Consider the following 23,659-nt stretch of genomic DNA (forward strand, 5'->3'; position numbering starts at 1 on the left):
AGAGCTTACCACTGCAGAGAACCCCTTCATCCAAACCTGTTCTTATACATGTCAGAGAGAGATACTTGAAGGTAGAATTTATTTTTTCAGTTTACAGGTGATATGTCATTTACAAAAAAATTACAGACAATGCATCCTTCCAGTGCAGTTTCTAACTAGTTGAAGAACAGGCAAAAGTCTGTGATGATTTGGAATGCTAGTAATTGACAGCACATGCTTTTTTCCCTTAATTGACTGGGTGGGGTAAGGAATGGGGTACAGATGGGGTGATGAGGAGAAAATGCCAATGTAAATAAGGCCATGCGAATAAAAACTCCTTGGAAAACAGGCCTCATCAGCCTGGCATATTTTTGTTCTCAGGTAACTGATGCAGAGATTGGAAGGTGGAGAAGACATTTGACACTTGTTATGTTCAGTGCCCCTAGAAGCTGCCAGTACATTCCCATATCTTCGATTCTACACCAGTGCTATGATTTCCGATCACCTAATGAGCTACTAAAATAATGATTAAATCTTTATCTCTACTCTCCACCATTTGAATACTCAACTGTAGTTGCTGGGAGAAAGGAAGGTCAAGTTGAAAATGCAAGCTGCTGCTGTATGGTGGCAAACTACAGACCAAGACAGTTTGACTACAGCATCATTCATTTCTTTAAAAGGTTAAATACATTAGACGATTCACCACAAACAAATCTATGATTTCAGGATGGAAAGAAGCCCAAATTAGTGTGTCATATATTAAGCTACATCATTTGCTTGAGGTCTGTCCAGCCACATCAGTCCAGGGAAAGGCAAGACGGACTCACTTCCACACCAGAAAGATCAACCTAAAGCAAGAGGGCCCTCTGTGAAGTTCATAACGAGAGGAAAACTGTTTCATAATTTGCCCATCTGCTGATTGCAGCACAATTTCTTCCTTTCTATGGTATTTGAAATCTTGGACAAGATAGGGTCTACAGAACAAGGAAATGAGTGCAGTTTGCAAATCCATTATTGGAAGTTTGAGCCTATGCTTTGTTCCTTATCTCACTTAACCCTGCCACGGGGCTCTTAAAAGGAGATCATATCTCAGCAGTCTCTAGAGACTGAAGAGAATTTAGATAGTCTATCAGCTGCAAAAGCATCAGAGATTACAAAGATTATATGCAAGCATGACCTTACCTTTTGGAGCTTGACTCCCAGCAGTGCTTTCTGTTCTTGAAAGTCCCTCTGAACCCTCCAGAACAATTTCCCATGACATTCAAGTAAGGACTGCTGCACAGGAATACATTCTTTCTTCCAGTAAAGTCTACACTGAAGCAGTGTTACTGACCTCCTTCCCCAGCCAACCTTTTTCCTAGCTCTCCTATGCAGTACTCTGGGGCTTTCTGGGGTGAGAATAAGGACTATCAAATTAATTCCCTAATAGCTGCCACAGGACTATTTCTAAGTAAGTTATGCAGAGGGTGGAAGGGGATTTAAGGGCAGATTGTGCATGCTTGCATATATTTACAGGTATCGTCTCCACATCTACTGACTTAAAAAAACCCTCTATTATTAAAGTTTGAAAATTAATTTTTGCAAAATGAAAATCAACCCTCAAGGATTAATTGGATATAAAACCTATTTTACAGCACTGACTAGTATTACCTTTAAAATCAACAGGAAAAAACCCCACATGCTGTAATATTATTTCATAAAGCAAAAATCGCCCACAACATAATCACCCAAAATGAACCAGTGTGAAGTTTTTATTTGCATGGCCAAAATATGTTCCTTTGGTTCCCCTGCAACTTTATTTCCCTTAACACACCCTAAGGTTTCTGCTGCAGAAGGAACAAGATGCAGCACTGCATACTTCCTTGAACAACCACTCCCACAACACCTAAACATTTAACAGATGTAGCAAATGACAACACCACGAACGGGAAAAAACTAAGTTCCACCATTCAGCATGTTCTGCAACAGCATTTTTAGGGCTGGCTGAAGTGGGCAACTTCACTTTGGAAGGTCATTTCCTCCTTGTTTCTTTACAGTGTTGGTGGTTTCAATCCATACTTCTTTGCGACTTCTGTCTGAGCATAGGCAGCATCACAGAGTGAGTAGAGGTGTGCCATCTCCATTTCCGATTTGGCCAGGTTGATAGCTTTGTTGAACATTTCAATGGCTTTATCCAGATTACCTCTGAAATAGACAAAAATTTAACCCAGTTAAGACTGCCAAAGCAATCTCTAAAACATCCTTTTTCTTTCAGGACTTACACTCTCCACCATTAATAACTTAAAAGGACTTTGGGAGGAACCACCACAAGAACTTGTGATGCTGAGTAAACTCAGAGTTGTTACCAAGCCTAAGCAATGAGGACAGCTGTTAAACAGCCTTCCTCTGGAGAGCCCCCACAGGTAATGGTGCAGGACACCAAGTTCACTACAAAGATGATGCTGGGCAACTGAGTGAAGTCTCATCTCCTCTGAAAGGACTTAATATACAAAAGAGGAAAACTTGCACAGACAGAAGCACATTATTTAAATAGGAAATACTCGCAAAATTTCTCATGGCAATAGTATAATTGTCTGTCCTTTAGAGGACTAGACATATTAAAAAGAGACTCCTCTGTACTGTACTGTCAACTACACCCCAAACCTTTGCACAGCTGCAATACAATGTTACAGAGCAGGGCATTCCTCTTTCCCCCAAGAACTGTGAACTGGAGTCCTGTTGGCTGCAGGAGAAAACAGCACAAGATCCTCAGACAGTCCAATAATGTCCAAGGACAACATCAGACACACACAAAGCCAGGTAACGATTAAGGAAGTCACTTTAAATGCAGAAGGGATGTATTTAAACATCCACTGACTCCTCTGCGTGTTGTCCATTAAGTATGAAATTACTGATAAGAAGTTGTCTGGTCATAAATCACAAAAAAGCTGTTTGTAACTCTTAGGCCACAGAGAATGCATATCCTTTACCTAAGAGTTACAAAACAGAAATCAGGACTTTGGGTAAGAGCTAGCTTTACAGGACACCGGGGAAAAGATCTCAAGACTTAGGATCCATGAGAAAATTTAAAGAACTACTGTAACTTCAGACATAACTAAGAACTCTTAACACTCCCATTCAACATTACCTTTGCACTTCAATCGTTCCCATGGTCTCATATGCAAAATCACATTTGTTATCAATTTCAATGGCCTTGCTTATGAGTTCTAATCCTTTGTCTAAATCTTGCTTCCACTGGAGCTGAAGTAAACTACAGAAGAGAGAAAATTTCAAACTGACTTCACATACTCCTCCCAAAACCCTCATCATGGTAAGCAAAACCATCCCAAATGTACAATGTATTTAATTTCTAATGCAAGTACACAGTAACTTAGTAACTTCATGACTTTTAAAAACACCTATGTGAAAGTCACTTTCAATAAGCCACTTTACTGCTTTAATGACTCTATAGAAGGCAAATTTTTCCCAAGAGGACTTGGTACATGTTGTTTTATGAAAGAAAAAACTTCAACACAAAGCTGAAACTAATAGGGCTAAAGGAAAAGTCACATATACTTCAAGCAGATACTCAATTAGCAATGAACACTGATGAAACTTTCCTGAAGCTTATTTGCAGCTTAGTCAAGACAAAATACAGAAATACATTTAAGAGCACAAAGATGCTTTCAGGTTATTTTTCCTGGCAAAATTTCTAAACATAAACATTCAATTCAGGGCGGTTCATCTAAATATGCCAACTGCTCTTGACCACAAGGACTGCAAATTCAATACATACCCTTTATGAACATATGTAGTGGCATTGTCTGGCTCAAGGTCAATGCATTTATCATACATTTCATCAGCCTTGCCAAACTGCTGTTGATCAGTTAGTGCCTGAATCAAAGAGAAACCTGTTTGTCAATAAGCAACCAAAGCATGCACTCTGCACTCAGCTAATTCTAATTAAAACTGTATTGACTGTGTGAGATTGGATGTAGTTCATTTATGGCAGAGCAAGCCAGGCACATCAGTTAACAGAGTTAAGTTTCAAAACTGAGGCTTTTTGGAAAGCTTTTGTGCTTTCAGTGCACAAATTACTACCACACTGCCATCTGTAATGGGAAATCCACAAGCAACACACTGTGTGCTATAAATAAAAACCATTCTAAAAGTCTGTACCTGCAAGCTTCAACTCTTCCTTTTTCAGATGTAATTCTTTCAGAAAGAATTGCATAGACACTGCCAACCTACTTAAAATCAGAATGTCTCATGCTTCCTACTAAAACCAGCAGCATGTTCTTAGAAAAGAAATTACAGTCTCTGTTACAAGTGTACTCCCAACAGCTGTTCTAAACCACTACATGCCAGTGGCAGCAGAACAAAAATGTCACCCTAGTTCCACACATCTGACTCTCAAATTACCCAGAGAATCCCTGACATTCATTAGCTGAGATGCCACATACATGCAGGAAGGAGGGAACCATTCAGGAATAACCTCTGTCTCCTAATAACCACCCTCAACTCTCATTACTTACACCCTGCTCCACCAGTTCCCCCTGTACCTCTGCCCCAGAACACCCATAACCATAAATGCAAGTAGCTAACTCTGGGCAGCATGTCTTATCTCAGAACTTAGCATCACAAATCTTCATCTGTTATTTGAAGAAATGTTACATCCAAGATAAGAAGTACAAGAGAATGCAGCATTTTCTTTATGAGAGAGAAAAACATACCTGAGCATAGAGTGCATAGCCCTCAGCACACCTGGGAAAATTTTTTATGACATCTTCAAAGCCTTTCATGGCTGCTTGTACAGTCAAAGCATTACTTCCTGTATAAGCTTGGCGATACTATTCCAAGGAAAAAAATAAATGAAAAAAAATTATCACCAGACTGAAAAAAGGCTGATCAGGCCTCTGCCCACCTCCCCAAGAGTTGCCTGCATCATAATAATCAGTTATTTGACATAAGCTGAGAGAATTGGGATTGTTCAGCCTGAAGAAGAGAAAGCTTTGGGGTGGTCTAATTGTGGTCTTCACATACCTGAAGGGAGCCATGAGAAAGATGGAGAAGGATTTTTTACAAGAGTATGTAAAAATTATTTTTTACAAGAACATGTGAACAGGACCAGGGGGAATGGATTCAAATTGAAAGACAGCAGGTTCAGATTGGATATTAGGAAAAAATTCTTGTGAAGGTGGTGAGACACTGGAACAGTACTCAGAGAAGTTGTGGATGCCTCAACCATGGCAGTGTTCAAGGTTCAGGTTGGAAGGGGCTCTGAGCAACCTGGTCTAGTGGAAGGTGTCCCTGTTCATGACAGGGGAGTTGGAATGAGATGATTTTTGAGATCCCTTTCAACCCAGGCCATTGTATGATTTTGTGCTAAGCTCCAGAAGATAACATGCCTGTACATCCTACCAAATCTGGTTTTAGGAACCTGTCCAAGTGTCTGGACTTGGAGAGGAAAACAGATGAAAAAAGGAAGTCATAAGGCCTGATAATTGTGATAGCCTCCCTCTATTTCAAATGCTTAGAAATTCCAAACTTGGCATTCCTACTTGTTCACACCATGCAAAGCTGCCCTGACAAGATTCTTGCACACTGAGTCATTGTACTAGCTTGAAATAGTTTGTTTCCAATTTCTTGATGAAAACTGTTTTCCACAATAGTAAAGCTTTATTAAAATCAATTTCATTTGCTCCAATTAGAATCAAGATTTTAGTTTCTCTCACAGAACAGAATAAATGATCTTCTGTTTGAACAATGAGTGTTTCAAAAGAAAAGCAGCAAATCCATACTCCAACTGAAATTGCTGCATTATTCCTTTACCTTATTATTAAAAGACAGAGATGTATGTTGCCCTACTTTCCTGTTAAATTTGAATAAACCAGAGAAACAGAGTATTTTACAGAGCTCTTTAAAGCAAAAGCACCCAGACAAACCCCAGCACGTTACCTACCAGAGCGAAACACTTCTGTGCTTGCGCCAAGGCAGAATTGGGTCGCAATCGGATACATTCATCAAAGTCTTCCACAGCCTCCTCAATTTGGTCAAGCAGGATTTTCAGCTAGCCAGAATGAAAGAAAATCCTATTTCTCTACTTCATCTGTGCTTCAGACACTTACATGATAATTCAATTAGCATCAGTTACTCATACCATCTCCAGCTCAGTTGCAGCACTGTCTAGAAACCTACAAAACCCATAACTAAAAATCACTGTTATAATTGTATTGTCAAAGCCAACAGTGAACTTTGGCTACCTACACAAGCAGGCAATGACCCTGTGTAGGGATTAAGAATCCTTGCATTTTAGACTGTTGTCATCATTGTGTCAGCATTATGACCAGTCCCCAGAATTATACTGTATTTTCTCAAGATGTTTTGCTTCTCTGCAGCCAGTATCTATGGACTGTTTGAACATTGAAACATTTCAGCTTTTCCAGCTTCTATTTCAACTTATTTTGTTGGGTTGGAGTTTTTTTTGGTTTTGGTTTTGTTTTGACATTGTTTTCCTCCAGAGGAGCAGAGTTCACTTCATCATTCTCTTACTTTACTGTGAAGCTACTTTAAAACACAAATTTCAATCTGCAGAACACTTTCATTCCCTTCAGTCAACACACAGCACCATCTTAATTTCTGAGCACTAAAGAGGTCTAAGAAATTAATGGAGAAAAACCCTTGATCCATGGAAGTCTTCGTTACAAATATGACTTAGCCTATTTGCATATGCTAGTGTTCCTTTTTTACTTCCAGCACCATTCATCTTACATGTCTGTGGCAGCCCAGGCTTCTCTAGGGCTAGAAATTAGTCAAGGACACAGCAGTGGCACAAAGCAGAGAGGGATGAGCTGAAGAGATCCAAGTCCAGGGCCCAGGGCTGCAGGTGTTATCAGGGACACGTTACCTCTGCTGTAACAAAGCTTCCTGCTGAGCAGATGTTGCTCAACCATCCAGGCCCCTTCACAGAACAGCTTTTATCTGCTGTAAATGCACACACGCCCCCATACTTGTAAGTCTCAGTTCATAATATAGAGGGCTTTCCTACAGCTATAGAAATAAATTGCTTCTGCCTGATCTGAACTCCAAAACAGACTGTGTGTTTATCCCACAAAGTTCCCAATTAGGAGTTCATATTTTTCTGCCACAAACAGTATAAAATGTCTCCAATGACACCGTTTTTCCTTTTAGCATAACTGAAATAGCCAAGTGTCGGGACCAAATCTCGAGGGTTTCTTACTTGTCCTCGATGGTGGTAAACATCAGCGTTCTGAGGATCAATGTCAGCAGCCATGTTGAAGTCCTGGGTGGAGAGCACAGGCTGCTGCTGCTGCATGTACATGCTGCCCCGTTTGATCAGAGCGTTGGCTCGCAGCTGCAAAACACGGCCAGGGAAACATCAGCCACCCCAGTGTTCCTCCACATTTCAGGCTTCATTACACTCACAGTAAATTTTTCATTTGACTAGTTTCTCCCACTGACAGGCTTCAATTGTTCTAAGCAGGAATAAGTTTCATATTGACCCTAAATAAATGAACTCCCTGACTTAAGTTCAAAAATGTCAGCCTATGCTTCCATCTCCATGGATTTCCAAGCCCTGCCAAAATCCTTCTCGATTCCTATCTTTATAAATACATCAATGTTTTTTGAACTAGCTGAATATGCAAGTGCAGTTAAGGTTTTTCACTTATCCAGAGTGGATAAGCCTCCAATTCATTCAGCTTCTCTTGTTCTTTAGTTTGTAGTACTTATCACCTTTAGTTTGCACTACTCAGTGCAGCTGTCTCAAAAATCAACAAGCCCTTGACAAAAACAGTTTGTCAGTAACAAAACAGTAAATAAATCAGAATGTCCCCATTAATACATCTGGAAATTTGGACAAACAACTTCTTGAAATATATTGCAAGTTTATCATCTAACTTCTCAATCCCAACTACAATCCAGCTGTGACAGATTCTTACCTTCACATTTGCATCTTCCATGCTGATGACCTGGTCTAGGTCTGGTTTGGCAGCACTTGCATTGCCAATAAGTAAGTAGAAAGTAGCTCGCAGAAGCAAAGCTTCTGCCATGTATCTTCCCTTTGCTTCAATTTCTTTTGTGCTTTCACTGATAATTTTGTCATAGTTCTCTTCTTCCATATATTGTTTTGCTCTCAAATAGCCAGAGCTGTAAATTAGATAAGAACAGTTATATATATATACGTATTCACTAAACACTGCAGCTTCCATTCAGATGTTTCATCAAATCATTACAAATACTAACTTCTGCTATACTTTTAACACACCACCATAGTCCCACTGGAACATCCATTCCTGGATGGAGCCATCTTAGATGGAAAACAATTTCCACAAAAACTGGCCAAATTACATTGGAAATAAAAAAGAAAAACATTCTGAAGATTTTGAACATAAGCTTCATTTGTCCCTTGAGGTTTTTTTTCACATGAAAAACAGCAATAATCTCTGGATTAAAACAAGAGGGTGGAATTCATGGACAGGAAAATGAAATATTAAACCTAGCAATGTGCAGCTTGTATGTGGAAGAAATTATTTAATAGCAAAAAAATACAGCACTGCCTTGTTCTCAGCTGTATCCTGGATTCAGTGAATCTGCCTGTAGATCAGGACATTCTCTCTTACTTAAAAAAAAAAAAAATCATAATGCTGTTTGCAATGGTTTCCAAACTGACAGCACTGCAATCTTCCAAAAATAATGTGGAAAGCAGCATAGTAAATTAAAGAACTGTTTTTGTGGTGCTCAGGTTCCACTAAAGAAAACACAAAACAAACCTACAAAACCAAGTTTTTCTATGCCAGAACAAACTTTTCCTTTATGGGCAATTTGATTCAGAAAGCTAAAACACCATTTCAGCCTCATTTGCCATAAATTTATGTTTTCATTCAAAATTCCCCTTTTCCTTGCTCATCGTTTCCCTGCCAGTAAAAAGGGTAAATTGCTCTCTTCCTTGGAAATGCTCCTTCAGTATAAAATATTCCTTGCCCCCAAAGCATCATTCAGCCCTCTCCAGTTCTCCCATCTCCTAAGATTTACTGTGATACTGTAGTCAATATTCAGCATATTTTCCCAATCTCATTGTCCTTCTTCTGCTTAGTGCAAGTTTGGAACTAGCCAGTCAGCTTTCACTAAGGTTTCACTTGCAACACTGATATCATTTATGTCAAAGGAATCTCCATGCCAAGTACTACTCAAACAGCAGCATGTCACACTGAGCAGAACGTCCAAATCACTGAAAACTTAATTCCAGTACCAAACAATTCTCAACCGTACTGTACACTCACTTTTCTTTTACTTCAGAAGCCTCTCCCTCCTTGTCCTTATCTTCATCTGATTTCTCACCCTTAAGCAAAGGTTGGGAAATTATATCATCTGTGAAAGAACTGAAGTAGGATTTAATGAACTGTGGTGAGGGCATCAGAGGCTCCCGATTCTGAAACAGAGAAAAGTAATTCCAAGTCATTAGGTGGTGGGATCAGATGGTAAAGATAGAAATGGATAGCAAACATGATTATTTTAAAAAAACTGATGGAAGAAACAATGTATGACTTTCACCCTCTCATCTGATAGCCTGATGTCTTGGATTTGCTATTTTGATGTTTAGGGAACTTTTAGGCTTCAGATCACAATGCAATACCTATCACCAGTGAAAACAAAGTGATGCTTTTTGGGGGGAAGGGAGATTGTATCTTTCCACATATGTGGCTAGAAATAAGGACTCTTAGGATATCATAAGACATTGGGTAGATGTACTAAAGCATTGGGTGTGCACATAAACTGGGTGAAAAATGCAAGCTGGTGATTTAAGCATGACCCTAAATTCAATCAGATTCTGAATGGCAGTTTCCTCTTTTCTCCAGCTTGTCCAAGAGAAGCTGCTGTCATTATTACAATGGAGACTAATGAGGCAATACCCTAGTTCTGTGTGGAACTTGGCCCACATACAAAATATTTTACTTAAAGTCCCAGAAGTAACACTTCTCAGGTAATCAGTCCTTTCTACAGCCAAAAAATACTTCTTGTTTAAAATAAACTGCACACAAGAATTATAATGCAGTCTCTCCTGCAGGAAAACACTGAATGCACTCTTCTGAAGCACACCTATCTATGTCCACCACACTCATAACACTATTTGTTGTTGCCTCCACACTACACATTTGCGTGAATTTCTATAGGAAAGAAATTCAGCATCTCAAAACTAACACAGGATTTCAGTACTTCAACCACCATCAAAACAAAAACAAGAATGCTTTAATAACAGCAAAGAACATGTTAATATCTGTCCCAACCTTTTTGTAAACCTACAGTCACTTAAAGTGACTGATACTGGCTACCCCTCTGCTTCCACAGTTCTCTCTTCTGCAGTTTCCAAACATTCATGCATAGATGTCTGTCTGTTCCAACACACCCAGTTTCCATGAAGTTGCAGGTTCAGAAATGCCCTACATAGGGCAGCACACCAACTTAGGGTGTCTCCTGAAGGTCATAACAAATTCCACGATTAAAGGGAAACAACTGCTAGAAGCAGATCTCTTTTCCCAAATGAGATTCTGAAAACTTTGGAGAGGTCCCACAGGAAAATACCATTGGTACAATGGCAGCTTTGTAGAAACCAGTTTGTGTTGCTTCTTACGCTTGAGCAGATGAAGACAGTGACTTGTTTACAGCAACTGACAGAATGCCAACAACAGACTTTTCAACAACTGGTCAGGTGAAATAACAATTACTCAGCAGTATCACAAGTCCTACCTTGTACTTCTCTTTGGCTTTTTCTTTTCCAAGGAGTTTAAGAACTTTATCAGCTAATAACATACTTTGCTGGTTTTGGAAGGCTTCTAAAATGCAGACTGCAGTGACATCTAGGAAACAACAAAAGTGAGATTAAAGGAATTCTGATACTCACTGAAGTATACTATAAAATGAGTACAATGAGGCATTGCCAAAATAATACAAGTCCTGTTCTCAGGCCAAAGCCTCTGTTTCCAGTTTGCTGTATTTACTGGATTCTTCAAGACACAAATTTTTATCCAAACTGATCTTCCTGGGATAAAAGGACTTCATGACAGTGAATGAAAAGAAATTGCATTCATTTTTCACGGAAACACACTTCAATCAACAGTGAAAATATATACCTCTATCAGGAGCTTTCACAATTCTGAAACTTTGAGGAGAGTAACTATGTTCATATGATGTTTGCATTAAAAGTGCTAACACAGCTTTTCTTCTGGGACTGGTCTTTATTTTCTGCTTCTAAAATTCACATTCAGTCACATCTCACTTACTCCTCAGTTTAAGAAATCTGCCTAAATTCTATCTCAAATTTTTCTGCTCACCTCTGTGACTTTGGAAGGGAGCAAGGAGAAATACCTTGCTGGCCTGTTTGAAGTGCCAGCCCCTATCACATGGCTCTCATTCACACAGAGAAATGTGCAAATGTTAACCCACTGCTGCCCGAGTGAAACTTCCCAGTGTGAAATGCACTCTTACCACACACAGTTTCTCTGGACCCTCCACTTAATGCAATGCTACCACGGGATTTTCCTGCTTTGTTTTCATTTAGACATTAGTGAAGATGACCAGAACCTGGACTTGAAATTCAAGCAGGGTGCTGTCAGAATATGCTTGAACAGTAAATGTCTTGCCCTTGAGTTTTAGTATATCTCTCCAATTCAGCTGCGCTAGAGAAACTACTAAGCCATTACTCATACAGAAAGTCCCTGCACCTCTGGCATGGTCCTGAAGCACATCAGAGTTCCTGGGGAAGTATGGTACCCCCAGAATGAATGTGTTCTACAAACTCAGCAGACACGCTCTGCCCAAAGACTGCTGCACTCCAGGCCTGGCTGCAGCAGCAGCATCTTCCCAAATAATACTGCCAGGGATCACTGGAGGAGTTTTCTGCTGGTAGTGGCTGGGGTTTTGAGGTTTGTTTGGTTTTGCTTTCCACCACTACATGGGCATACCCTACTTCCTGGGATTTTACTGGCCATATGTGGTTGGCAGGCAAAAGCATGAAAAAAACCAGTGTTGTTCAAAAAAAAGAAGGAAAGCTTCAGATCTGAAAAATCTACAAGCAAAAAATCAAATAGAAATAAAGGCTGGAAATAATTTGTCACTAGCATTACTGCTATTAACAGTAAAAAGGAGTTATATTTAAAACTGTCCTACTGTCACAGGGACACTTGGTCTTTCTTCGGGCTTTTATCAGCTGGCAGCTACATAAGGTTTGGATTTTATTACAGCACCCTGGAAGTGCAGCTGATACACAGTGGTTGCAAAGGATACACTAAATGGACCAAGTCGTCCTTTTCTAGTTACTGCTGTCTTAAAGGGCATAAAGGCCTTCTGCCAGCAGATAAACAGATAGATAGATAAAATTTTCACATCTAATTTACCTTCTAATTTGGCAGACCTAATTCTTGTCTGTTACACATAATGAAACTAATTTAACAGTTAGATTTCCCAGCCAAAGCACTGCCTTATTATCTGTCCTTCTTTGATAATGAGCACAGCTGAAAATTTCATTTGTCTTTTAACCTAACATCAGCAAGAATGATTTCACTTGATGAAATTTATATGGGCAATTTCAAACAGTGTACTGTAGCTCACAAGTGCCATGAGACAACACATCTGACCTTCAGTTTTTAATTTCCATGGCTTCTCAGTGATATCTTCCTGAGAGTTCAAAATGTGTTCTGTTTACAAATAGCATTGGAAGGTTTGACACAGTAATTTCTTTTTCAATTCAAAGTATTAATATTTTTTAAAAAGTAAATCTGTTCTGGTTTTCATAAACTATCCACCAGAAAAAAAATGCTACTGAAGCTGTTTTCCCTCTACTACCAGTTGAATGCATTTAAATTACTGGAATACTTTTATTTCTGACCATGCACCTCCACCTGCAAAAACCCACATTTCTGTAGTAGTATAATTTCTCTAAAACAAACAGAGAAGAAGAAAGTCTCTTTACTGCATGGAACAGAACAGAACAACTTGTTAGCCACTCATGTTAGATTAATTCTATCCTAAAGAAAAGGAGTTTCCTGGAAAAATAATACCTTGAATTGCTACAGTGACATCAATTTCTCAGCAGTCATTGCAGATGTGAGCAGATGAGAATTTGAGAAATGTGAAAAGGTTTCTTCTGACAAGAGAAGAATATGTATTTTCAGAAGCTATGAATGGTTTCAAATTCTGTATTACTGTAGCTACAGAAGTGAAAACAAAACATTTCCAAAAGCTGCCATCTCCAAAGCTCTCCAAATCAGCACAACTAATTCCACTTTTAAGTACACACAGCACGAGCCACTCACCTTCTAAACATTCCTTCTTATTGTCTAGCTTCTCATGGGCCTTTGCACGTCTGAAGAGAGCTTTGACATATTTTGGGTTAAGCTCAACAGCCTTTGTACAATCTTGTGCCACTTCTGTCCATTTTTGCTGTGGGCAGGAAAACAGCACAGTGAGAGGGGCCCCACTCAGCTCCCTGTGCTGGCTGCGGCTCCTGTGGCTCCGCTCATCCCTGCAAATCCCACAGGGAGAAACTGCCTGGGCACCATTGCCAACACCTGCACCAGAAATGGAATTCCTACTAAATACTACACCAGACAGTGTACAAACCCCATGGGAGAACATAATGAGTTCTTGCAGGAGGTAACATTGGGACTGAAAGACTGCTGTAAAACAACTAGAAGAAAAAAGATGGAAATATAACAGAAGCAAAAAAGTTTACCGAAGTGCTGAAATAATGTTTTTTTAAAATTTTATTTCTATTTATCAAAACAGGCTTTTCTAATACAGGAACCACATACATTTGGGATTCATTATGGCATGAAATTGTGTTAGACAAGAACTAAATCTAATGCCAGATTTATGTAAGCAGAGTCTCTCACCTAATACTTCAGACTGTACAAGGCCAACGTTTCCACTCCTTTATACAGCTCACCAACTCGACCTCATAAGCAAATCCATCAAACCATAATAAGCAACACTGGCTGACTTCTAAAATAACACCCAGTATACTCAGCTGTCGAGTAAATGTTACTTCCCCACGTGCAAAATTTAGGTCTTGGCCTTTACTAGGATTTCAATGATTTTTTGTTTGCATTTTGAAGTAGCATCTTTCCAAAATATTTGGCCTTTCACCTTTCTTCCACAGTTAATCACTCAAGTAGAGAAAAGTAAAATAAACTTATATACAAGAAAATTCTTCCAGAGAATAAGAAATTAAAACTTTGTGTTGGAAGAACAGGATGCATAAGAATCACATAAGATATACTGAATGTGTTTAACAGAAAACAATTTTATTTCTATGTAGAAAAGTATGATAAGCTGAAAAAAGCTGCAACGGCATCTTTTGTGAACAGAAAACATCATCTGTTGTGAAAGCAGCAGATGTTATCACTTGGGACCTTTCAGTGGATGAATGTGACGAAATACAAAATTGATAATGCTACTTTTTACAATAAGCACATAATTATCTTAAATTTCTTACCAGTTGTTCATAGGCAGCAGCTCTGTTTTGATAGAAGGTAGAAAGATCAAGGTTTTTCTCAGGAGGACACAGGCTGATAGCCTCAGTATAACACTGAATAGCTAACTCATATTTTCCTGCTTTAAAGTATTTGTTTCCTTTGTTCTTGGCGGCTTGGGCTCTACCAAGAGGACTCTGAAAAAGAAAGTGAGAGGTCAGTTCAAATTAAAAAGGCATCATAGCACATGCACTTTAGGGCTCATCTTCAAAGATATAAAAATGGACCTGACTTGTAAACTCTAGGCCAGGCTTCTGAAAAATCTCACTGATTTCAGTTCCTGGAAACACACAAGAATTTTCTTTTGCAAGTGTATCAGATAGGAGATAACCTTTTCACATGATTCACTACAATCGTAATAAACAATGCAGTGATTTCTGTTTAGAAAGCGAAACAGATTGTAGTCTTTTACATGGCTGGTGATCAGAAGAACCAATGAGGTAAGTTGTTTCTCGAAAGGCTAAATATGTAAAGACAACAAAGCCCTCAAAGCAATTCAAACAGAAGAGCCTCCTTCTGAAATACATATAGCCTCTAAGACCAGAGGTGATTCATCAGACTATGAATTAAATATGGAAATCACTTTGTGGAAAGATCTACTGAGAAAGACAAATAAAACCTGTAAGGAAAATAAAGCTGGTTTGCCTTTCATGCACTAGGAAATCAACTTTACAGCTGACTCCTCTACAGCTTCACACACTCTGCTTCATGTAACGGCAAGTGTTGGACCATCACTATCTTAGCAGGGGATGGGAAACTTTGCTGACTGGCCTGAGACCCTGCTAAATGCATCTTTATGTTCTGTACCACATGTTGATGATCTGTATTTCTGCAGAAACTAGCATTGCTACCTACCTGAAAGCCCTGGATTTACAAACCAGTTATCAAATCTTGTGGTTTGTAAGGGATTAGATGTAAAAATGTTCTATCAAAGAGCATTCAAGAAATAAGAATTGCAAAAAATTCTCATACTGATCTTCTGGATTTCTGCTCTTCTGTCACAGCCTTACTTCATGGGCAACATTTTGGGGCAGTTCTGCCAGACCAAAATGAACAGAAGTATGAGCACACATGCCATTCTACCAACCTTTCTGAGGAGGGAAAGGCTACAGACTGGGGGCAGAAGTGCCTTTAACAATAGCTGCAGGATTCACTACATATCCCCTGCATTTCAGATCATTGAGGATTTGTTGGGAATTGTCCCTGCTGACCATGCTTCTGCCTCCTCTACCCACTTATCCACTGAGAGGGCCAAACTGAACAGATACCGACAACCAGACAGCTATAACACAAATTTGAAAGCAACTTTGCATTTCATTTGCCCATTCCTCTTAATGTCTGCTCATTTCATTCTAACCTGATATTTTTTTTACATCTAAGTGATTTACTTTAAAACTGAAAACCTGAAGGGAAGCCAAGACTTGCTCTATAACCTGTCTTTTAAGGCCTAGATCCTTTTCCTAGCAGGAGAGAATCAGATAATGGTGCTAGCCTCAGTTCCTACATAAAAGTAGACTTCCAAATAGAACAAAAGTATCCTGGAAGCATTCTCCTGAGGGGAGACTTACAAGTGAAACCATATAAGGGAGAGAATTTCTTAGATATCCCTACTGTCAGCAATGCTCTCCTCTCAAGTCATTAATCACTGGGTTTACAGGAAATCAATCTGCACCATCTTTATTGTTCACAGAACAAGGCAATCTGCAAGGTTTTCAGATTCTTCTATTGTAAAGCTTCAAATTCGATTTGATAAAAGATTATTAACTTCACCCCATACACTGTGTGTAACTACACTACTCTATGCCAAAATTAGAGTGCAACTATTTTTACTGAGACAAGTAACTGTGTATCTGGTAAATTGTTTCTTTAAAACTTAACCAAAATCTCAAAAGGTTAAATTTATTTTGAGTAGGTCCTAAATTTATCTTCAAATACAGCAATGCTTTTCTTTTAACAAAGGGTTATGCACATGCTGCAAACTTAAATACATGCAGGTCAGCTTGAAATTTTTCCTTGTGCATGTCTAGAGCAAACCACATTGAAGATGCCCTTGTGTGAAAATCTTACAAAATTCAGTGCCATTCCTATTAACTTGGGTCGAAAAGGAAAAACACTTGATATGGGCCATGTTGTAACATTCATACATGTGTTCCCACTGTGAAAATCATTTAAGACTGCAGAGATGAAGCCTAACTCAGCTAGGTTACTACTACTAACCTACTACTAGGTTACTATCAAGCCTTCCCACAAGCCTACAAGTGCACACAACAGTGACCAAAAACTCCAGAGACTACAGACACGATGCCCAAGTTATTAAAATCAGGAACTCTGTTATGAGAGTGAACTTTCAGTAACTGTTGCAGGATCACAGACCACACACCCAATCATACAGAAATGAATCATGGAACATTTGCTGACTCCTTGGTTACCCCCTGCTGCACCCATGGCATGAGGCAGGAAATGTGGGGGTAAGGAGTCAGAACTTGGAGCACAACATGCTCTCATGCAATAAAGTCAGCAGCATCGCCCAAGGCAAGGAAGAAATCAACTTGTTTGTTTATGCTGCCTTAAACTAGACTGCTTGCTCTGAGATGTTTAATTTCTGCATCCTTACTCAAACTACTCTGCTGCAGCCCTCAGTATGCACCCAAAACACCACCAAACCCAATGTATGTTTTTGTTTGATTTGGTGGAGGTTTTGCTGTGGATGGTTTGGAGGTTTTCTGGCAGGTGTTTCTTAAAAAAAGAAAAGATATTAAAGAACTCACATCACATTATATGCTGCAATACCTTTTCATGACAGCACAAATAAGAAAATGAATTCCTCACATAACATCAGTTTCTGAAGGTTTGTCAAGCCTTAAGTTTAACCCTTAGAAAAATTTCTAAGCATATTTTTAAAAATTCTTTCTCAATTGCTACACTGGACATACACAAGATAGTACTTAAGAAACTGATTACGCAAACAAACTTCATGCACAAGTAATCAAAAACCTCATTCTTCTGTTTTCTTGCCAAAGTAACAATTCTAGACATTCTTTTCCAATTTCACTGCTTCTCCCCACCTGACTCATGAGCCTGACCTGAATAGACAACACTGGCAAAATTTTCTGAACTTCTAATTTAACCTCAGCAAATGTGCTTTTCTCACAAAATGTTCAGAAACTGCGTGCAAACAGCAGCCTTACAGCAACAGACTGCCAGCTGCAAGAATAATAATGCTTAGTAACTCCCTGCAATGGCAGCACTGTTAAACTAGCCCTTCAGAACCCTATATATTTGAGGGAGACTGTTATTCAAAGCAGAACAAGAAATTTCCTGCCAGCCAATGATGACAGCGATTCACAACAGAAGCATGAGCAGAGAGTTTCAGCTTTTTCTCTCAGTTGAAAAGGATTTGCATGAGCCCTTATCTGACAGATGACATGGAGGGCGACTACTGTTTTAGCCATCTTAATTCAACCTGCAAAAAAAAAAAAAAAGCCTTGGTCTAGGCCTCTTTTTTGTCCTTTGCAAGTGAGAGAACCCTCTTAATGAGATGAGGTAAAAAAATCCTGCTTTTTTCTGAATACCTATCTTTCTGCTACTTTTTTTTTTTTAAACTAAGGTTCATCTCAAGTCTTTTTTCAAACAAAGGTATTAATTGAATATAAATGGTTTAAAAAGTCTCTTTAGCACTAAAACCACTATGAGAAAAAGTATGCTTACATGAGCTTTAAAAGTAAATTCAAAGCACAAGCAAGGATGTGTTACACAGAAAAAATGTAACGAAGTTTACAGGACAAATTCACAATGTTCTCAGTCACCTTCCTGTTAAATGAATTTGCCATCCACGCCTTCCATAAATAAGCCAAGAGTCTAACAGTTTTGCTGCTATTGTACACACATTTAGGAGCTTTCTACACCTGTCCAGTATAGCTAGCACGAAATAGAAGACTTACAGTAGGTCGATAGTGAGATTTACTAAGCAACAGGTGCACAGTACAATAGAAATGACTTTTTAGTTACTTTGCTTAGATCAATTTAGAATAAGTACCAACATGGGTGTATCTAGACTAAGGGCTTCAATCTGTTCATATCCTGATCTAATGTCACAGCAGTGAGAGAGGCAGCATTCAGCAATTGCTATTAAAACAGACACTGGAAAGAAGCCACACTAGTTGGCTGCTGATCCCGGTATGTGGCACCACAAAGGCCGAGGAGTTTGTCACATTCACCCACCGCTGCACTCAAGGACAGTACCCAGCTCACAGGAGAGTGCAGAGACAGGGAACTGCTGTGACCCCAATGGCTTTGACCTCAATACACAGCCACCCAGCTGACCTCCTCTCACACCAAACACAGGCCTACCCTGTCAACTTCCTGAAAGAGCTAAGTGGTCAGATCTGGACTATCAGAGAACTGCAAAAGGAACTGATTAAAACTTCAGGGGAAAAAAATATTGAAGCAACCAACACATTACCTCACTGACTAACCACTGCTCATTCCAGTAAGACAAGGAGGGTATAAAACCTGCTAAGAATTTATCATGGAATAAGTTAAAAAAAAAAAGAATCAACTGGGTGCCAACTAAAGCAATATATGCAAAGCACTCTGTTTTTTAATTACGCAATATTCCCTACAGACCTGGAGAGCATGTGAAAAACAACTGCTACTGAGTGACTAAAACACATTCCATCCAAATTATAAGAAACAATGACAACTGTCATGAACAGATGCAATTTGGCTTTATGACCTTTGAGCCATTCATAGATGGAGTTTTATCATCATCACTTAACTGGCCCAATAATACCAGTTTACTGTACAATTAAGGAGCTGTGCTTACAGGAGAAGGAATCTCAAAAGTAGTTCAGCTTTTCCCAATATAGCACCTGTGCTAAGGGCTTCTGCCAACACAATGTCAGTCATAGATCACACACTTGGCCAGTGCATTGATGTCAGGAGAATCCTCTGGTGCAGACACAGCCTGGGAAAAAAATGTGAGGCCTGTGCAGCAGGTAAAAGAAAAGCTTGAGCTGCATGCAAAATAGTAACAAGCTGGAATAAAGAACAGGGAAGATTTAGGACCTTACATATTTTTAAAAAACAAAGAAAAAAAAATCAAGGTTGTCTCTTCAGAAACAGTGACCAGAACATCAAATGGATACAGGGGCTGATTTAGTGAAAAGCAAAAAACAGTATGAGTCCTAAGTTACATTTATGAGTAAAAGAATAATTAGCTGACACAACTGTTGGCAGCAGATTCATTATTGACCTTTTCCAAAAGATTTTCCTCTTGTATTTCAACGGTGAAATGAATTACTGACTCTTATTCACTCTGCAGACTTGTACATGAAATCCACCTGAACTTCAAAAAATACCTCATCACGTAAGAAAGGCAGATTAATACAATACAGGCAGTTTTACAAGTGAAACATCTGCAGTGGTTGTATTTTCAATCATGGGTCTTATCACTAATATCCATAACTAATAACATACAAGAGGAAACATGAAATCTACATGGCATCATTGCTTTGGATATAAGTAACAGGAAGACAATCCTCCACACACACATAAAGCAGTCCTGGGAACTTGCAGCCACATTTATTTTCCTGATACAGCCATATTTTGACCAGCTAGACAATTATTTCATGTGATTAGTCAAATCTGATAACTTCCACAGCTTTCCTAAGCAAGACCTCTCATTTCTTTATAGTGAAAGCAATGACACTCTTCAAGAAACTTTGCATCAGGTCATACCACTCAACTTATCTTTAAATGCACACAGGCTTCTAGTAATTCAAATGTGGAACAACACACAATATTTTAAATCAAATGCTATCTAAGTGTTTTAAACGTTTTAAGTGCTTCCTTCCTACAACTGCAGAATGACTACAAAATCCTGGATATAGCTGGAATTCAGAAACACAATCAAGAAACCTAGAGTGAAGGTGCTAACAGGGAAGTCACTGCAGAAAGACAAAGGTCAGGAGCAGCCTGCAAACCTGCAGAGTTCACACACAGCAAGCACACTCCCATAAGTACACCAGATGCTGCTTGCAGCCCAGAGCCAAAGCTACCACAGTAAACAGTCTGAATTTGTCCTCTGTACACAATTTCTTCGGTACTGTTTGGTGCCCAGGAAGGAACAAATCACTGCACTGAAGTAACTGCCTCAAGGTCCAGCAAAGGTTTTACAGCTTACTGTGCTTTTGGGAATGCCTATGATTCACTAGCTGGGGAAGTTGCCACCTTCCTCACCACTCCCATGTGTGCCTGCCACTGCCCGCCCAAGCACGTCAATCTGCATCACTCAAACCATCAAGGTTAGAACGGACTTTTCCCGGTCTGCAAGAGGTGATTCTTCTTCCCTCCTCATCATTTCAGATGGGAAGCTTAAACAGTCTGACAGTTCAAAGCATTTTGGGTGATACACAAGAACAGGAGAAGAAAATGCAGTGTGGGATACTCTTATCAAAGCCCATCAGTTTGTCAAATCCATTACTTTAAAGATGCATGTCAACTGCAACCTCACCTCAGTAATGCTGCATGACTGGCAAGGTACATCTGGGACTGCAGATGTGCAGAAAGTGCATCTTAGAGGCATTTTTTTCAAACAGATATACAAGAGAACCACAGATCTGATCTGGATTCTGATCTTACATGTTGTTCTTGAGTTTTTGCACAGACCATTTTATCTGAAAGTTCTCAGAAGGGTAATTTACAACAGGATAGATGTCTGCTTTGAGAGCATGCCCACTAAGGCAAATTCTACACTTCGAAGTCTGCTGCATAAACTGTGTGGCTTCTATATTTTCATGGAACATACTAAACCAATCTTGACTGCGTTTTCTTTCCACACTGCTGTATCCAGCATCTCACACACACACAGACCACAGATTTCATTTTCAAAACACTACTCCTAAAGGAAACTTATTCAGAGTTACTCTAGACCTCAGAGGCAGAGGAATGTTCCCACCTCAGTAGCACAAATCCATGCTCAGCCACTTGATGAAAAGATGCATTTGGCAATGCCTGATCTTGGAACAAACTACGACTGATCCCTGCATGGCAAGGGCAGGACCGCAACCACGAATGCCCAGCTAAGAGCTCAGTGGGTCACACAGACTGACCACAGAAAGACATGGAGGTCTGAGAGCATGCCCAGCCAAGGGTGACAAACGTGACTTAAGGGACTGGAATATCTCTCACAGAAGCAAAAGCTAAAGGAGAATGGCCTGGTCAGGCTTGAAGAGATGGCTGAGGGGACCTCATCATTATCGATCAGGATCTAGAGGAAATGTGTCAGGAGGATGGATCTGGGCTCAGCTTGGTGGTGCCAAGCAATAGGACAACAAGCAATGGGCAGAAACTGATGCACGGAAGTACCACATGGACACGAGGAAGAATTTCTTTACTGTGCAGTGACTGAGCACTGGAACAGGTTGCTCAGAAAAGGCAAGGAGTCTCCCTCACTGGAGGTATTCCAGACTGTCTGGATACAATTCTGTGCAATATGCTCTGAGATGACCCTGCTCGACCCCGGAGTTTGGACGAGATGACCCACCGTGGGCCCTTCCGACCTGCCCAGTCCGTGATTCTGTGACCGGCCGGGCGTGTCACGCAGAGCACGACCAGGATGTCACCCGACCTCCATCCCATCACACGCCTGCTCCTCGGTGGGACCAGCACCGTGACAGCCGCTTTCCGGATGGGGCCAGCGGCCCGCCGGGCCCTGCCGCCCGCAGATCGCAGCCCGGCCATCCCCACGCTGCCCCGGGCGGCCCGGCCGGCGGCGGGACCCCGGCCCCGGCTGCCCTCGCGGCGAACCCGGCCCCTGCCGCCGCTACGGGCGGCGCCGCTCCCCGCTCACCATCTCCTCGTGTCCGGGCCCATCGGGCTGCCCGGAGCCGCTCTCACCGCCGAGCCCGGGGCTCGCCCGCCCCTCGGGGGTCTTCCGCTCGCTAGCGCCCTTCCCGCGCCGCGCCGCCCGCCGCCCCCACAGATAGATCGCCCCGGCTCCCAAAATAATGGGCGTGCCCAGCACCAGCGCCAGCTGCCACCGGGACAGCCCGGCGGTGCCGCCGCCGCCCGGCACCTCCACGGGCTTCGAGGCGGCCATGATGCCCGGGAGGAGGAGGAGGAGGAGGAGGAGGAGGGAGGGTCAGCGGACACGCGGAGCGCGCCGGGAGGGCGCGGGAGCACAGCCGCTTCCGCCCGCCCGCAGCGCCCCCTGCCGGCGCGGAGGGGCACCCGCAGCCCCTGTGAGGGGGCCGGGCCGAGCTCGGGGCCGGGCTCCCCGGCAAACAAGGCTGGAGTGGCCTCGGGGCTGGAGCGATCTGCGCCGAAACAGTTCTGAGCCGCTCACACGAGAAGTGCGCTCCGCATCTGGAGCGCTGTGTCCAGTTCTGGGCTCCTCAGTACCAGAGAGACGTGAAGCTCCTGGAGCGGGTCCAGGAGGGGGCAGCGAAGGAGATTAAGGGACGAAAGGCTGAGGGAGCTGCGCCTATTCGGCCTTGAGAAGAGACGGCTGAGAGGGGCCCTCATCAATGTCACAAGTTCCTGAAGAGGGGATACCAAGAAGATGGATCCAGGCTCTTCTCGGTGGTGCCAAGCAATGGGACAAGAGGCAACCGGCAGAAGCTGATGCACAGAAATTCCACCTGAACATGAGGAAGAAATGTTTACTGTGCAGAAGCACTGGAACAGGTTGTCCAGAGAGGTTGTGGAGTCTCCCTCACTAGGTGTGAAAACGCCAATCACTTGTTTTTAAAATTTTAAAAGTTTAATAGTAATAAAATGGTTATAAAAATAGCAATATCATTAGAGTAATAAAAATTTGAACAATTGAGATAGAGGACAATATGAGACAATAAGAACAAAGAGTTACGGACAGTCTGGGCTTTTTTTTCTGGGCAAAATAAGCCCGAAGAAGGACACCCGTTAACAGAGGATTAACCCTTAAAAACAATAGCCTGTTCCATATTCCACACCTCATACATGATGCATAAATTCCATTCAAACAAAGGATTCTGTCTGGTCAGTGTCAGCTTCTTCCTATTAATCCTAAGGCGTATTCAGGGCTGAGTGAGGCGGGAAGAAGTTTCTTCTGATAATGGGGCAATAAATTCCCTTTTTCTGAAAGATTTAGGTGTCCTGTGGCTGTTATCTCG

At 41.0% G+C, this 23,659-nt stretch overlaps 1 protein-coding gene across 1 annotated transcript; it reads right to left on the reverse strand.

Moving 5' to 3' along the window:
• Positions 1-62: 62 nt before the first annotated feature.
• Positions 63-22,630, reverse strand: TOMM70 (translocase of outer mitochondrial membrane 70). The gene is made up of 12 exons (XM_030234145.2): positions 22,360-22,630; positions 14,471-14,644; positions 13,290-13,416; positions 10,726-10,835; positions 9,261-9,409; positions 7,920-8,127; positions 7,199-7,333; positions 5,921-6,028; positions 4,692-4,808; positions 3,755-3,852; positions 3,107-3,229; positions 63-2,163 (listed from the first exon to the last, which is right to left on the reverse strand). The coding sequence occupies exons 1-12, from the start codon at positions 22,606-22,608 to the stop codon at positions 2,010-2,012; spliced, it is 1,752 nt and encodes a 583-aa protein (XP_030090005.2). The 5' UTR covers positions 22,609-22,630; the 3' UTR covers positions 63-2,009.
• Positions 22,631-23,659: the final 1,029 nt, after the last annotated feature.

This window comes from Serinus canaria, chromosome 1 (assembly GCF_022539315.1).
Source record: "Serinus canaria isolate serCan28SL12 chromosome 1, serCan2020, whole genome shotgun sequence".
NCBI lineage: Eukaryota > Metazoa > Chordata > Aves > Passeriformes > Fringillidae > Serinus > Serinus canaria.